This window comes from Stigmatopora argus, chromosome 19 (assembly GCF_051989625.1).
Source record: "Stigmatopora argus isolate UIUO_Sarg chromosome 19, RoL_Sarg_1.0, whole genome shotgun sequence".
Classification (NCBI taxonomy): domain Eukaryota; kingdom Metazoa; phylum Chordata; class Actinopteri; order Syngnathiformes; family Syngnathidae; genus Stigmatopora; species Stigmatopora argus.
In genome coordinates, this window is record NC_135405.1 from 3,803,699 (window position 1) to 3,820,072 (window position 16,374).

The following is a 16,374-nucleotide window of genomic DNA, read 5'->3' on the forward strand; positions in this document are numbered from 1 at the left end:
ACACATATATATACATACACATATATACATACACATATATATACATACACATATATATACATACACATATATATACATACATACACATATACATACATACATACACATATACATACATACATACACATATACATACATACATACACATATACATACATACATACACATATACATACATACATACACATATACATACATACATACACATATACATACATACACATATACATACACATATATATACATACACATATATATATATACATACACATATATATATATACATACACATATATATATATACATACACATATATATATACATACACATATATATATACATACACATATATATATATACATACACATATATATATACATACACATATATATATACATACACATATATATATACATACACATATATATATACATACACATATATATATACATACACATATATATATACATACACATATATATATACATACACATATATATATACATACACATATATATATACATACACATATATATACATACACATATATATATATACATACACATATATATACATACACATATATATACATACACATATATATACATACACATATATATACATACACATATATATACATACACATATATACATACACATATATACATACACATATACATACACATATATACATACACATATATACATACACATATATATACATATATATATATACATACATATATATACACATATACATATATATACATACATATACATATATATACATATACATATATGTATATGTCTATATATATACGTATATATATATACATATATATATGTATATATATACATATATAGATATATACATATATATATATATATATATACATATATATTTGTGTCAAAAACAATTTAAACAAAACTTTACAAGTTGTAAAAGGAAAAATAAGACTTAAAGCTAAATAATGAAATTCAAGAAAACAAAGTCACCTGAAAAGTAAAACAAGACTTTCAGTGTTTACAATTCCAATTTTTATGATCTCACTGCCAAGGCTTTTGCTCTCGATGGCAAAGCTTCTCTTGTGCGCCACCTGTGTTTTTGCTCATGAAGCACACTACTCTCTGTCACTGCCTAGCTTTTCTCATGCGCTTCTTGTTTTTGCTTTTAAGCGAAGTGACTCCTCATTGGTCAAGCAGAGTTACCATGCCCCTGGATACTTTTATGTTGTTCTTGTGCTGTTTGGTGCCATATCTTCATTGCTAGGAAAGGGACAGCAGAACTGGCAAGTAAAAAAAACAATAGAACATTTTATACATACAGGTGCAATGTGTCTCATTCTTTTTCCCATCCTAGTGAACAGCTGCACGCAACAACCAAATTCCCATCCTAAAATTCAGCAAAATTACATTTATAGCTTTTCTACGACCTGTAGCTCTAGCTACATGGTCTTATTGTGGTCGATAAATGAAAAACAGTAGAGGAAGGTACTTGTTGGGTTTATTATATATCTGCTGCTTCGCTTACTTTAGGTTTATACATTATTATATATTGGAAATGTTTTGTTTAACTTAGCTTATTGACACTAAAAAGGGTCACTTTAGTACATCTGCTTACAACCCTGATAAACAAAGGGAAAGGTCTCGATCAAGTTGGACTTATCAAAATTGTTTTGAAACCTCGACTTCTCACCCAGTCGCAAGTTCACAATGAAGATCCGGGAAGGACTCTTAATTGTTTTGACTTGGATTCCGGGCCAGGCTGCGATACCGTTCACCCTTCAAAAAGACTCGCAATTGTTTTGATTCCTGTGTTTTGAATGGATGCTTGCTTGTTTTAATTCTGACCTTAAATATTTTGAATAGATAACCTTAATTGTTTTGACTCTAATGCAACTAAATGGGCAGGAGAGGATTCGATTCTTTAGAATGATCTGGGACGAAGGCGAGTCAGGATCGATTCTCTCTTACAAGATAAAGCAGAATATGCCTCCGATGTCTTCCTTATCTTAAAGCGTATCTATTGGTGAACCTAACAGTACTAGTCAGCTGCTACATTATTTAAAAAAAAAGATGCTGGAAAATGATCTGTTAAACAAAATGTGAAGCCTGCCTACACACATTACAGTGCTATATTTAAACACCAGACAGTTATCATCCAAAACACTCTTTATTTGTAACTTATAATTTGATTCGCTAGACTGTGTAAGAACAACACAGTTCCTTTTAAAAAAATACAAGTGCAAGATAAAAAGTGTTCAAGTGACCTTTTGGTGCATTGCAAGAAATATATAATGGATATTGCCACACTTCATTCAAAACATCTGTAAAAACAACGGATTTTTTATGAGCTGGTCTATTGTTTGTGGTGCAAAAACATGTATCCACACAAGAAAAATAATGTGAAATCATTTCTTTACATTTTAAAAACTAGATGGATAACAGTAAGACTATGAACAAATCTACAACAGGTCAAACCGTCTCTCAATTCCTAGATCGAATCATGCCTCATTCATTCAACAGGACCCAAACTCCTCAATCCATTTTTCATACTTCTCCAAGTCTGAGGCTGACACAGATTTGGAAACTTTCCTCAGGGATGACTCAAAGTCCTCCATTGTGGTGGGCATGTGCATCTCGTCCCCGGAGATGTTGCGGATCTCTTCTGGGGTGAGGCCTTCGATTCTTCGCCTCATGGCCATCAGGGAAGCATCCCTGCAGCAATACAAACAAACTTAAATCACAAAGGGAAAACTTAACATGTTGGCGGGAAAAACTATTTCATAAGACATTTTTCTCAATTCAAATACATTAATGTGAACAGTTATGTGCATTAACAACAAAGGCAAATCATACTATTTCATCCAAGATTCCAAAACAAAATAACCCAGCACACTTTCAATTTTAAGATGCATAACAATATTCACAGGACCTTAACTCAAATTCAGACTGGCTTTTTCATTTATAACTTTGTAAGAACTTTTATCCACTTGGACAGATTTATTTTTAACTTTCAAATTTGCCAACACCAGAAACACTAAAATAAGTTAACTTAAGTCATTTCTACTAGCATTCGGCGGTTCCTTGATTAAGCACTTTATAAAACTGTGGCTATAAAGGTAATTACAATCTTATTACTAGCTTTACTAAATTCAAATTTCTTATATGTTCTTTCTGGAACACAACTATAGACGGTATTTTCACACCTATAGGATGCACCGCCTGAAAGCGCGGGTCAGTCAAGCAGTCGGGGTCATATAAAAATTTGAATTTAGTGCATAAACCAGGCGCACCGACTGATTGGGCGCCCTGTCCATTTTAGAGACATCCTATAGGTGAAAATATGCTTAAAAAGCAGAAGCTTAAAATTGCTGGACATTCTTTAAACAACCAATTAATGATGCAGCAGTAGCAAAACTTTTTAAAACTAATTATAACCACTGGCAAATAAAGGGTCAAATGAAAAAATAAAACTGCCCTACGGCTTACTGGCGACCAGTCTAGGGTGTAGTAGGCCTTTCGCCTGAAGTCTGTTGGGATAGGCTCTAGCAACCCTTGCGAGGATTCACGGTACAGAAGATGAATTAATGAAAATAAAACTTAAAATATCTTTATAAAATCAGAAGCTTTCTAAACATGTAAATTGTAATCTTTAGATGACTAATTGTCGTCTGACCTGCACACGTTGGTGATATCAGCCCCTGAGTAACCGTCCATCTGCTCAGCAATTTTGTCCAAATCCACATCACTGGCCAACTCCAACTCTTTTAGGTTGATGCGAAGAAGCTCCACTCGTCCTTTTTCTGAAGACATGTTGGGGATATGCAGTCACGCAAAAGTGTTAATTAATCCTAACAGGTCATCTATCGGCAACTGGATTTGACACTACAGTAATACCTCTACAGACGAGTGTCCCGACATACAAGCAATTTGAGATACGAGTAAAATTTTGAGCAAATATTTATCTTGAGATAAGAGACACATTTTAATATACGACCATACAGCGGATGGGAGAGGCTGCTCATAAAAACATCATGGGCACTGTCTTTCTGGTCGCAACTCCCTCGTGTAATGTCTCTACGAGCACTGGGCGGAGCGTTGCATTTTTTTCAGTGTTGTTTATCCCCATTAGTCAGTGCGAATGCCGGGGCTTGTTCGGTAATACGAGAGGAGTACTACTTCCCGGGCAAGTTGGCAAGTGGTCGTGTGTTATGCTATTGTGAGGAGAGTTGTGTGCATCATTTTCAGAATATTTTGAAGGGAAGACAAAAGCAGACAACCCTCGATAGGTTGCATCTGAAAGTCAGAGTGGAGGCGGGGCAAATCCGGGAGAAAGGTATAAAAATGTAAAATACAATTAGAATTAAGTTTAGTGTAAAGTTAGATTAAATTTATTTTTGAGTGTGTCTGCATCGTAATCCAAGTTATTTTAATTTTAGTACTATTAAACCACTAGTTATTTGTTACTTTGTTAATAGATGGCGAATTAGAACAAATAAAAACGTGTTTCCATTCCAATATCCGGTTTTTGGTGTTTTTCCAGAGGGTAGGAAACGAATTAATTTGTTTTTAGTTTTAGTAATTGGAAATATTCATTTAAGTTACGAGTAAATCAACATACGAGCTCAGTCCCGGAACGCATTAAGATCGTATCTCGAGGTACCACTGTACATTCAAAAGAGCAAAGTGAAAAAATGCAAATCATTTGGAATTACTGTAGGACATCCACTTACGAATGTCTAGATACAAAATATTCAAGTTACTTGATTTTTTTAATATATCTTTGTGTTATGTCAATATCATTTGTGTTTCTGCATTGCAATTGAAGTAATCGTTTGGGAGACTCATCTCCGAGTGACACGAAATGCACCTCTTGTTAAAAAAAAAAAGAGAAAAGAGCAGTCTGGTCAGAAATAGGAGTTTGTGTACACCTCATCTAATGGAAAAAGGATGTAGCATTAACAAAAAATACTCGGCAGTCCTTTTATTGTTTCGAGCTGCAACACGTGTTGCATGAAAAGTACATTAGTGCGTGTGTAGATGTAGTAGTATTGACAGATAGTTTGGTGGGAAGTTCGCCCGGAGTGAGTTATATTTACAGCGTTATTGGTTTGCAGTTTTTGAGATCTGGCAACCCTTAGGTGCATTGCGACAATAGCTCATGATCTCCATACTTGAGAGTTGACGCACCAAGTGGCTTGCGGAAAAATACTGATCTGCGGACCAGTGGTTGCGGACCGCTGGAATAGGGCATTTACATCTAAAATGCAACTCTATTTATGAAAAAAATCAACTTATTAAATAATTTCTGCGACGGGTTAATTTTGTAAGTAGTGGTGCCACTGTTTTTTTTAAATCATGCTTAAATAAAGACAGTTTTCATATTTTATTGAAAAATATGTAACGTCAAGAGCTGAAGAAAAAGTTAAAACTTTTGTGCACATATATTTAGCTTTTTTTATATACATTTTAATGATTCCTTAAACGGTTTCATAACCATCTATAGAATGGTACATATTGAAATGCAAAATCATCTTAAATAAATCCCTGGCTGTGCCACTTTAGGACTACAGTAGTAATTCCAACAGGATTACAGGTTGTTTACTGGGGCTCAGTGAGAAATACAAAGAACTATACTAAAAGGCTGACTAGAGTGAGAGACAGAATGATAGGAATGTGGAGCCGAGGAAGCCAATTGGTATTAAGGGGCCTGGAGGGATAATCCAGCTATAGCCTCACATTATGCAGTTAAGTGTATAGCACACTGATATTTTTGGTTCTTTTCAGTCTTTTCATAAACTCTGCTCCAGAATTTTAATTTTTCTTCACTTGAACAGTCTTCCCTACACATATTTTATCATACAGTGTGGTACCACACAGCAAAATGAGTCAATGTGACCCATATTCAAAACTGATGTTTTGGCAAAATAAAAAAATAAAATAAAAAAATAAGTCTGTTTTCATTTTCCACTGAAATCAAACAGCGTGCAAAATTATTTTAGCCCAGAGAAAATGCGACTTGAAATTGGGTGGTCCGTGCATCTTGAATTTCCAAAACTAGCCCAAAAAAATAATAATTCGATTTTCTGCTCTGGTATAACTGGATCTCAGTGCCACAGACCGCTAAACACATTGGAACAGTGGGTAGGTTTCACTGACACTCTGCTTTAGTTGTAAAAAATCTTATTTACAAGACAGGGTTTTCTTTGTGCCAATCAGAAACCATTAATGCACAAACAAACCTAATTTACAAGTGGGAGTTCCTCACGCGTCCATTCTCATACGGCTTTGATTTAACATCTACCGCATTGGCCCAAATATAAGACGTTGTTTTTTTGCATTGCGATAAGACTGAAAAAAAGTGTTAGTTGTCTTAAATTCGGGGTCTAGACAATATACACATTTGCAACGCTAGATGGCGCTAGATATCTTTAAAGCAAATGGTGAACACTGATGGTTGATAGTTATTGCAATTTGGTTGTTTTATCACAGTAGATTGATTCATTTACATTTCAAAAACCAGTAGCCATTCATGTACAAATGTGATTAAACTTTAGTTTACATATTTAAATGTTCAGATATTAAAATGTGAGAGGTTTTGCATAATAAGGCAAAATAACAAGCATTTTCTCTCAAATATATTGTTATAATTAGTTGTTTCAGATTTACTGTAATTATTTTCTGTATAAAAATTTAATTTCATGTTCAAAAATTAATTTCTCAAACTTGAGTCTTGAAAAAGAGGGGGTCGTCTTATATTCGGGCCTACACGGTACATACTCCATTGAGCTCAGATTATGGAACAGATCTATGCAGAGGACACACTACCCCACATTACTTTAGTCTCTTAGTCTCATTAAGTATTGCATTGTTTTAATCAAATCAATGACTTGATATGAGAACAGGGGTAGGCAAAGTGGTCATCAAGGGCCGCTGTGGGTGCAGGTTTTTGTTCCAATTGATCCAACACAGACATTTTAAATAATGAGGTTCGTGCTGAAATAAGAAGCACCTGACTGCAATCCACTGATTGGTGGAAATGTTTTCTCTAATAGGTTGGAACGAAAACCCACACCCACTACGGCCCATTGTGGAATAGTTTCCCCACCACTGTGCTAGAATTTTCTCCAGCTAAAAGTATGAAACGCAGGTGACCAAATACGGAAAAGTGAAAGATCAGTGCTCACCTCTACACAATGTCATTGAGAGCAACAAATGAAGCAAAAAAAATAGGATAGTTATTTACTCAGACCTAAATTTCCATAGCCATCTAAAGTTCATCACAAAATCTGCCATTTACCACCTAAAATGTAGCCAGAATTATTTTTTTTTGTCCAAAAAAAGACATGGAAAAACATACCTCTGCATTTATTTTTGGTAGATTGGAAAATTGCAATGATGTATTTACAGGTTTGAACTAAAAATCAGCCAAGAAGCTACAGCTAATGCAGAATGTCGCTGCCAGAATCCATGCAAATACAAGGAAACCGGACAATATTACACACTTCATGAAAAAGCTACACAGGATTCCTATGAACCAAAGGGTGATCTTGACTTAGAAGGAACAATACCTGTGGGCAAAGGAATGTAGATCCTCTTCTCTAGACGTCTTCTCAGAGCCTCATCAATGTCCCACGGGAAGTTGGTGGCAGCCAGGACCATCACCATCTTTGATGGGTCATCGGTTTCTGATGCTCCACCAACACCTACCAAAACAAACAGAATTGTGCTTCTACTGACCTTTTTTACGTACCCGATGACATAAACAGTATTTTACCATCATGCCAAAACAGAATGAAAACCTCTTCAAAACTTCTGTATGTGTAACTGTTATGAGAATCTTAGTGATTTACCATCCATCTGCACCAGCAGTTCTGCCTTGACTCTTCGACTGGCCTCATGTTCCTCTGATGTACCTCTTCGACTGCAAATGGAGTCAATTTCATCGATGAAGATTGTAGTGGGAGCATAAAAGCGGGCCTGTACAAGGATAATGTCATGATCGAGGTCAATTCATCATTTACAGCTGACAATGATTGATCCCTGGTGAACATTTTGACTAGTTAAAAAGTCTGTTATCTAAGCCCATAAAGGGAATCTTCTACAATGTTAGCACAAATGCAGACAATTACAGTGTAGCCAATTTTTCTATTATACCTCAAATATATGATCCTGAATACAAAATAATAGTCTTACCATCTCAAAAAGCAGCCGCACTAATTTCTCAGATTCTCCTCTGTATTTCGAGGTCAGCGTTGATGAGGATACATTGAAGAAAGTAGTCCTGCATTCAGTGGCAACAGCTTTTGCTAAAAGTGTTTTTCCAGTTCCAGGAGGACCCACCATGAGCACTCCCTGAAACCAAGAGTTTATGAATTAAGTCATGCCATACACGCACATTTTAATCTCAATAAGTACCTTCCATGGTCTCCGTATGCCTTTGAAAAAAGCTGGCATCCACATTGGCAACACAACTGCTTCTTTCAGGAGTTTTTTGGCATCACCAAGGTCCGCAATGTCATCCCTGAGTAAATGAGATCACCCTCTAGTTTAAATTTAGCTTCACCATCTGGAGTACATTTTTTTTATTATTAGGCATGCTGTTACATATACAGTATCTTTGCACTAACACTGCTATAAAATCAAGGATAATTAAGCTTCAATCAATATTTAGTAGTAGTATGGTTGTGCTTGGAGGGGTGGAGAGATGTACAGTGGTACCTCTACTTAGGAATGCTTCAATTTAAGAATGTTTAATGTAACAAAATGCTGACGTATTATTGTTCAAAGATATGGTAATCTTTACAAATTATGAACATAAAATGAGGCTTTACATGAAAATATAACAAGGAAATGTGGCAATTCTTGTCATAGACTTCATTTTCTGCAAGATATACTGTGATCTTCTACCATTTCGTGGCTTCAACAGTCGTGACTTCAGTACATCGTGATGTGTTATATTAAGTATATAAAAGCGGAAGACAGGAAATGAAAAATGGCGGAAGTCAGGGCACCACTTCTGTGGCGCTGAAATGGGTGGCACTCAGCGCAGAAGAAGCAATATTCACCGCCGAAGAAGAATGACGCGCCGAACAATACAAACAGCCGAGAAGCACGTCTTTTCTTCGGATCACATTTCGCATCGCGCACAGAAAGACTACGCAGAGCCTATTCCAGCACTGTTTCGATTTTGAATTGCCACCACTTAGCCTCGTAGTTATATTGCAAGCAAGGACTGGTTTAAAAAGTTTAAGAAGAGGTATGGTCTACAAAGTGTTTAGCTGTGTGAGAAAGCCTCCTCAGCATATCAAGAGGCAGCGAAACGGTACGTCAAAGAAGAGTTCCCTCCAAGTTTTCAACATGGATGAGACTGGCCTTTTTTTTGGAAGAGGATGCCTTGCCGGACATTCTTATTCAAAGATGAACTGGAAGTGCCCGGGTTCAAGGTTCACAAGGATCGTCTGACGCTCATCATGTGTGAGAATGCTACTGGCTTAATGGTAAAACCAGCCTTAATCTACAAATTTGAGCGTCCTCATGCTTTAAGAATGAGGAACAAAGCCTTGATGCCCATCTACTGGATAAGCAACAGGAAAGCCTGCATCACGAAAGCCCTCACACACGACCGGTTCTTAAACTGTTTCATCCCGAAGCTGTACCTCGCTGAAAGGGGGCTTCCTTACTGGACTGTGCAGGCGGACTTGAATTGAATTCAATGGCTTTATTGTCATTATACAAGTATAATGGACTTGGACTAAAACTCCCATTGTTGGAGTAATCATTATTATAAATGTGTTTGCAATGAATATAAAGCCTTATAATATACATGCTTACTATATTAATCAATATATTTGCTTATTAGGAATAGTAATGCTCATCCTAAATGTGTAACTATATTAAACAATATATATATATATGTGTTGATCGCTTTCAACGAAGACAAACGCTTACGCCAAGGTCGCTCTCCAGGACAGCTGGGTCCAGCGAGAGATACGAGTTCGCAAAGACATAAAACAATACACTGAGTCCTTGCTCCGAGGACTGATTACTGGAAGATACGCCTCAACCCTTTCCCCAGATGCAAGTTCGCAATGAAGATCTGTGAAGGACGCTTAAATTGTTGTTGGGTCAGCGGATGGCTATCAAGCATATTGTTTTAATTTGTGACGCTAGTTTGACGCTAGGTTTGCTTGATTATAGAATTGTTTTGTTTCTTGCTTACGCAATTGGATTGAGTCGATAACCTTGTAATTGTTTTGGTTTGAGGCCTTAAATGGGCAGGACATAATGCCACTCGTTAGAATAATCTTGGTCGGCCGAGCGGTCCGGATGTATTCTCTTCTTGCAAGAATTAAATGTGATGTGACTACAGATGCCTTTTTTATTGAAAGCTGAATTGGAAAAACCTAAGGATAAACCTACAATTGGATGAACCTAACACCCATTAACCTGTTTTTTTTTTATTTATATCAAGTGAAGAGGAACTATTTTTGCTGTGAGAAAACAGTATTTAAAGTATTTACATTTATTTAAATATAGATTTTATTTACATTAATTTATTACAGTATTAACATATGCTTATAACGGTAATATTTAATATAGTTGCGAAAACGTAGCATTGTAGTAATAATAGGGGTGATGCTACTTTGTGGTTTTTCAATTATCGCAGCAATGTCTGGTCTACATTATCCGCGAAATTCGAGGGATTACTGTACTCACTAGTTAGACTCCTTTCAGCAAAATCCACGCTACATTGCCCACTTCACAACTCTTTATAGTAGTAAGGACGCCGTTGGGCACCACAAATGCACCATGCGGAGCATTATGTGGCCACATGGCACCATGTGAGTGGGGTTCTGGAGCCCATCCCAGCTGACATCGGGACAGAGGCAGGGGACACCCTGAATCGGTGGCCAGCCGTTCGCGGGGCACAAGGAGACGGACAACCATGCAAACTCACACCCATACCTAGGGGCAATTTAGAGCGCCTAATCAGCCTACCATGCACGTTATTGGAAGGTGGGAGGAAACCGGAGTACCCAGAGGGAACCCACGCAGGCGCGGGGAGAACATGCAAACTCCACACAGGTGGACCGACCTGGATTTGAACCCAGGACCCCAGAGCTGTGAGGCGGGCGTGCTAACCACTGATCCGCTGGACCGCCTCTAATTATCGATCCATGCCTCAAAATCACTAACTGCTGATTTCTGGAGAAGCTTGCTTTCAGGAATACTACAACTTATCCTCTCTTTGGTCACACTGCATTGAGGAAGACAAACATGTCTGAACTTCTACAATATTTGTTTGAGTTGCGTTAATGTGTTGTTTTCAACCTTTTATTTTCTCCAGTCGACTCGTAGCATAGCAAAAATCCATGAAATTGGTATTACAATCGATGGGTGTTAGTCATTAATGATCGTCGGTACTGGGAAATATGATGGTATATCATGAGATAACAATAATAATACAACACGTTTATGATTTATCCATACATGATCGTTTGTACTGGGTGATCAGGTGATACGTGAAAACAATATTATATTTTATGTAGCTGTTGGCATACATGCACGCACACTCATATTTTAGGAGAACAACTGTATACCCATTGTAATTTTACATTGCTAACCTTGTTTTAGCATATTATTTCCAATACAGCATTAATGTGAACAGGTACATTTATTTGTGACGGCATTACGACTATATACAATATACATAAGGCTGAATATGAAAACTATAACTATCTAAAATAGTTCGACAAAAGCTTAAAACGTGCATTCATCAAGGAACCAAGTCAAATACAGATGAACACATACCATTTAATGTTAGGATTCTGAGATATGATATCTCTCTCCAGGGATTCCACAAGGTCTTTGTCATATCCTGTCCCATCAAACTTTTTCCCTTCTTTATCCTGGCCATCTCCTTTGACCTGACAAACAAACAAAACAGACTTTAATCATCTAGGGTGCTCAATACCATACCCTGTCAGAAGCAGAATGCAAGGAATAATAAACTACTACTAGCAAAATTGTAAGGCAGTCTTGTAATTAAGGCTAGTGTAATTATGGCAAAAATATAAATCAAGGGTGTCAAACACGGGTTGGTTCGCGGGCCGCATTAACGTCAACTCGATTACATGTGGGCCGGATCATTTTAGATATAATACTGAGATTTATTCTTTTATTTATTTATTTTTAAAATCAGATTTAAAGAACTGGATGAAAAAGCCCTAAATATTCAGTTTTTTATATATCTAAAAAAAAGTTTATATGAGCTTTTTTTCTAGTAAGGTAAAACGTCTTTTAATCATTTGTTTTTCATTTCAGAAGAAATTAAATATATTTTTAATTATGTTCAATATTAAAGTGAAAAACTGAAAATATTTGTATATATTTATTTCTGGATTTACCAAAATGCTTTTTGAAATAAAAACCTAAAAAGAAAAAAAAAGATTAAAAAATGCAATTATTGATTTAAAAAGGGGAAAATCAGGAAATATAATATACATCTATAATCTTCATTTGATCGTAAAACAGAAAGTCGGCACTCATGATTTACTTTCTCGGGCCGAAGAAACCTCACCTTATCTTCCTTTGTTTTCCCACCAGGTTCCTTCGTGTCTTTTGTTTTGGCCTTGGTGGGCTTGTGCCTGTCCCCATTGGTCGACCTGGGTGAATGCCTCTGATGGGCTTTCACAGCCGCACTGAGGCGGTTGTTGACTGGTTTACTGTCTTTACACAAGGCTGTAGGCCGCCTGACAGGACCTGGAGAATGCCTGAAGACAAGTGTCAAAATATTTATTCTACTAGTGCACTCATTTATTCCATAGCTGTAAGGTTTGAAGCATGATTATATTATCTTTTTATTATATTACAGGATGTAGATGTGCTTTTTAAAGCAATTACACATCTAGTTGTATCAAATTGTCCACGGTAGTACCTGTATAATTTTTTTAGACAAAGGCATACAAAACTATCCCACCAGATAGTGATTCTTAATTCGGTAAAGAGAAACTAAAGCTGGGTTATTAAAAATAGACACAATGGACATAAATGTTTTAGCTACAAGACTTGTGAGATCATTGAATTTGTAGATATTAGTGATTGACCGATGTTTTTTTTCGGTACCTATACTTAGTAGTTAAAGGAGACCAATAACCAATATTTGAAGCCAATATTCATTTGCAGCAAGTGTAAGCATTTTAATAATGCAAGCCCCGAACTTCATAAACGTTTATTAATTCTCTCTCACACACAGTGTAAAAGTCAAAATGATCTATTCTACCCTTATTTGTATTAATATATTTATTAAGAAATACATTGAGGATTCTTAACAACTTATGTTGATGTATGTTATTGAAGGTTTAATTCAACTTTATTTGTATCATGGCGAGGCAACAGAGGGTTAAGGGGTTGAATTTGTGTTGGTTCTGGTGTGTCTGTGTGTGCATGTTTAACTATAATCCTTATAAAGCGTGATTTATGGATGGCTGTGTGTGTATGTTAAGACTCTCCCGCTACGTTTGTCCAAACCGTGCAATGTAGAGAGTTGATTTTTTTTATGGTGGCCAGAAATGGCTGTCGGATCCTAATAGACGGGCGATTGAATTTCTTTACCTTCTATAAGTGTGTAAACTCAAGCTTTGACCATTTGCAAGGATTATCGATGACTATGCCTGACCAGAAATATGTTAACTTGCTGCTCTCTTGTGGTAGATTTAAGCATTACACCCTGCAGATTCAAAATATCCATACCTTCTTCAGTGCACATTGCAGTGCTTCCGCTTAATCATTTCCGCTTGAAGTTGGTTGCATGAACTACGCAACTGCACCGCGCTTTGATGAGTTTTTATGTTCGTCATATTTTCACTTTGGTTTACAATCATTTAACAAAAATAACACCCAAACATTGGTTAGATAGGTAAAATTTGTCATCCTTTCTTTTGAAACTGACCGTCAGTTTTCCGTAATTTTTCCTTAAAGGCATACTACTGCTTCTGTATACCTGTACATAATTGTATTCACATTTGCTGTGCTATGCGTATAACTGAAAGTTTCTCTTCTCATCTAACCTATTTTTCCAAAAGAGATTTTTCTTTTATAGTGCAACAACTGTCTTTTGGTTCTAAACCGGGACCGGCGAACCTGGATAAAAGGACCACATCATACATGCACGGAGAACACATTCAACATCATTCTAAAACTGTGGGTGTGGAAACTGATTCTAAGTGTATGGAACAGAGTCTTTTGATAGTATTAAAAATGTTTTAAAACAAAGATGGAGGCCGTAACATCCTACCTTATTTCAATGGGCATAGGCCTTATATCACAATCATTTAGATGAATTGGTTTAACAGGCACAGCATCCAGCTGAAAACTTTCCAGTGTTGACAGGAGGTCTTGAACATGGCTGCTCTCCTCGCTAACTTCTTGCCACAACTGGAGAAAGAAATTCATAATTAAAAAAGATTGGATATGAGGAGGTCCGTTGTTTTTTGGGCATTTTTTTGTCCAACTGTGTGGAGTTTGCATGTTCTTGGGTTTTCTCCGGGCACTCCGGTTTCCTCCCACATTCCAAAGACATGCATGGTAGGCAGATTGGACACTCTAAATTGCCCGTAGGTATGAGTGTGAGCGTGAATGGTTGTTTGTCTCCTTGTGTCCTGCGATTGGCCGGCCACCAAATCAGGGTGTCCCCCTGCCTCTGGCCCAAAGTCAACTGGGATAGGCTCCAGCACCCCCCGCTATTCTAGTGTGGATAAAGCAGTTCAGAAAATGAGATGAGAGATCTAATTTCCATGTTATTTACCTTCTGCCATCTCTGTTGAAGATTGGTATCCCGTGTGGTGTATACATGTTTCTTGATTTGTTCTAGCAGACCATGATAGAGAACACTGGCTGAGTTGTAGTTCCCGAGTAAAGCATATTCCCGGGCAAGCTTCATGTTCTGAAAGATCTCTTGTAAACTCATACTGTGAAAACATATTTTAAGTCAAAATCTACTCAGGTGATGAGAAATTGGTAAGTTCCACTGATATTATAATTCAATATTTGATCATCAAATAAAAGAAATACACTTGGATCACATCGAGAATTCATAAGAAAGTAAATGTTATTTGCATTGTCTTTGTTTACCAAGCGAATGCAACTTATGTGATATTCACAACTGAATTGTACTTAATTATGTCAAGGCTACAGATAGCCGTTCGACAGGCAGGAAAAAAACAACACATTACCATTTATGTCTGAACCAAAAATCAGCTGCGCTAAAAATCGCTGACGACAGTTGTGGTATCTTTCGCGCTAGGTTACCATGCTGTTGGCCGACTTTGGACTAAGTTTGTAATGCTTCAAAACGAACAAAACGTGTACGATACTCAACTTTTAAAATGAGCCCACGCAGTTCTGGCAGCGACCGACGTGACGAGTTCCGCCGTGGTAATTCAAACAGAAGGCGAACCAGATAAGCACTTATAACTGGGCACCCTGTCGTACAGGCAGTCGGTACACGGAAGTGGAAAACAGCGCCCTTTCCTGGAGCTAGAAGGGAAGGCAAATGTCACATGACCAACCATAGTCGTAAACTCCGCTTTTTCTTAAAATAATATTGAATATTTATGTGGTTATTAACATAACAAGTATGACTGCAAACTAGCGATTACAAAAGTTAGCGATTTAAACTAAAATGAAACTACATCATTAGCGTTATTTGGGGTAAACACCGGAAAAAAAGCTGCAGGCTTCCGCTAATGATTTTCAAAATAAACTGCGGAATAAAGTTACTCTTCTGTACTACCAGTTTTAAACCCGTCACTGAGCACACATTTGTGAAACGAATTATTTATAACATTTTACGTCATAAAAATTAAAGTTCTTTTTTTCGATTGTATTTTAAGAATACAAGCAGATCAAAGAAAAGTTGGCGATTGGACGATTGAAGTTAAGAAAAATAAAATGATTGCCAAAACAGCGTAGCCTGCCTCATCCAGAAATCTATTCATAATTATTAATTTTCCGCTTTATCCTCACTAGGGTCGCGGGGGGTGCTGGAGCCTATCCCAGCTGACTTTGGGCCAGAGGTGGGGGACACCCTGAATCAGTGGCCAGCCAATCGCAGGGCACGGGGAAACAGACAACCATTCACTCTCACACTCACACTTAGGGGCAATTTAGAGTGTCCAATCAGCCTACCATGCTTGTCTTTAAAATGTGGGAGGAAACCGGGATACCCAGAGAAAACCCACACAGGCCCTGGGAGAACATGCAAACTCCACACAGGTGGATCGACCTGGATTTGAACTCAGGACCCCAGAGCTGTGAGGCCAAGGTGCTAAACAATCAATTCACCGGGTCTATTCTTAAATAATTAAT

At 37.1% G+C, this 16,374-nt stretch overlaps 1 protein-coding gene across 2 annotated transcripts; it reads right to left on the reverse strand.

Moving 5' to 3' along the window:
• Nucleotides 1-2,154: 2,154 nt before the first annotated feature.
• Nucleotides 2,155-15,690, reverse strand: katna1 (katanin p60 (ATPase containing) subunit A 1). Of its 2 annotated transcripts, none has more exons than XM_077587847.1 (11): nt 15,386-15,690; nt 14,813-14,874; nt 14,303-14,442; nt 12,587-12,779; nt 11,818-11,933; nt 8,422-8,527; nt 8,200-8,358; nt 7,857-7,983; nt 7,575-7,709; nt 3,680-3,806; nt 2,155-2,718 (listed from the first exon to the last, which is right to left on the reverse strand). In XM_077587847.1, the coding sequence occupies exons 3-11, from the start codon at nt 14,317-14,319 to the stop codon at nt 2,520-2,522; spliced, it is 1,179 nt and encodes a 392-aa protein (XP_077443973.1). In that variant the 5' UTR covers nt 14,320-14,442; nt 14,813-14,874; nt 15,386-15,690; the 3' UTR covers nt 2,155-2,519. The 2 variants fall into 2 exon arrangements, with proteins under 2 accessions (XP_077443973.1, XP_077443972.1); XM_077587846.1 differs by having other exon boundaries at nt 14,813-14,975; nt 15,386-15,688.
• Nucleotides 15,691-16,374: the final 684 nt, after the last annotated feature.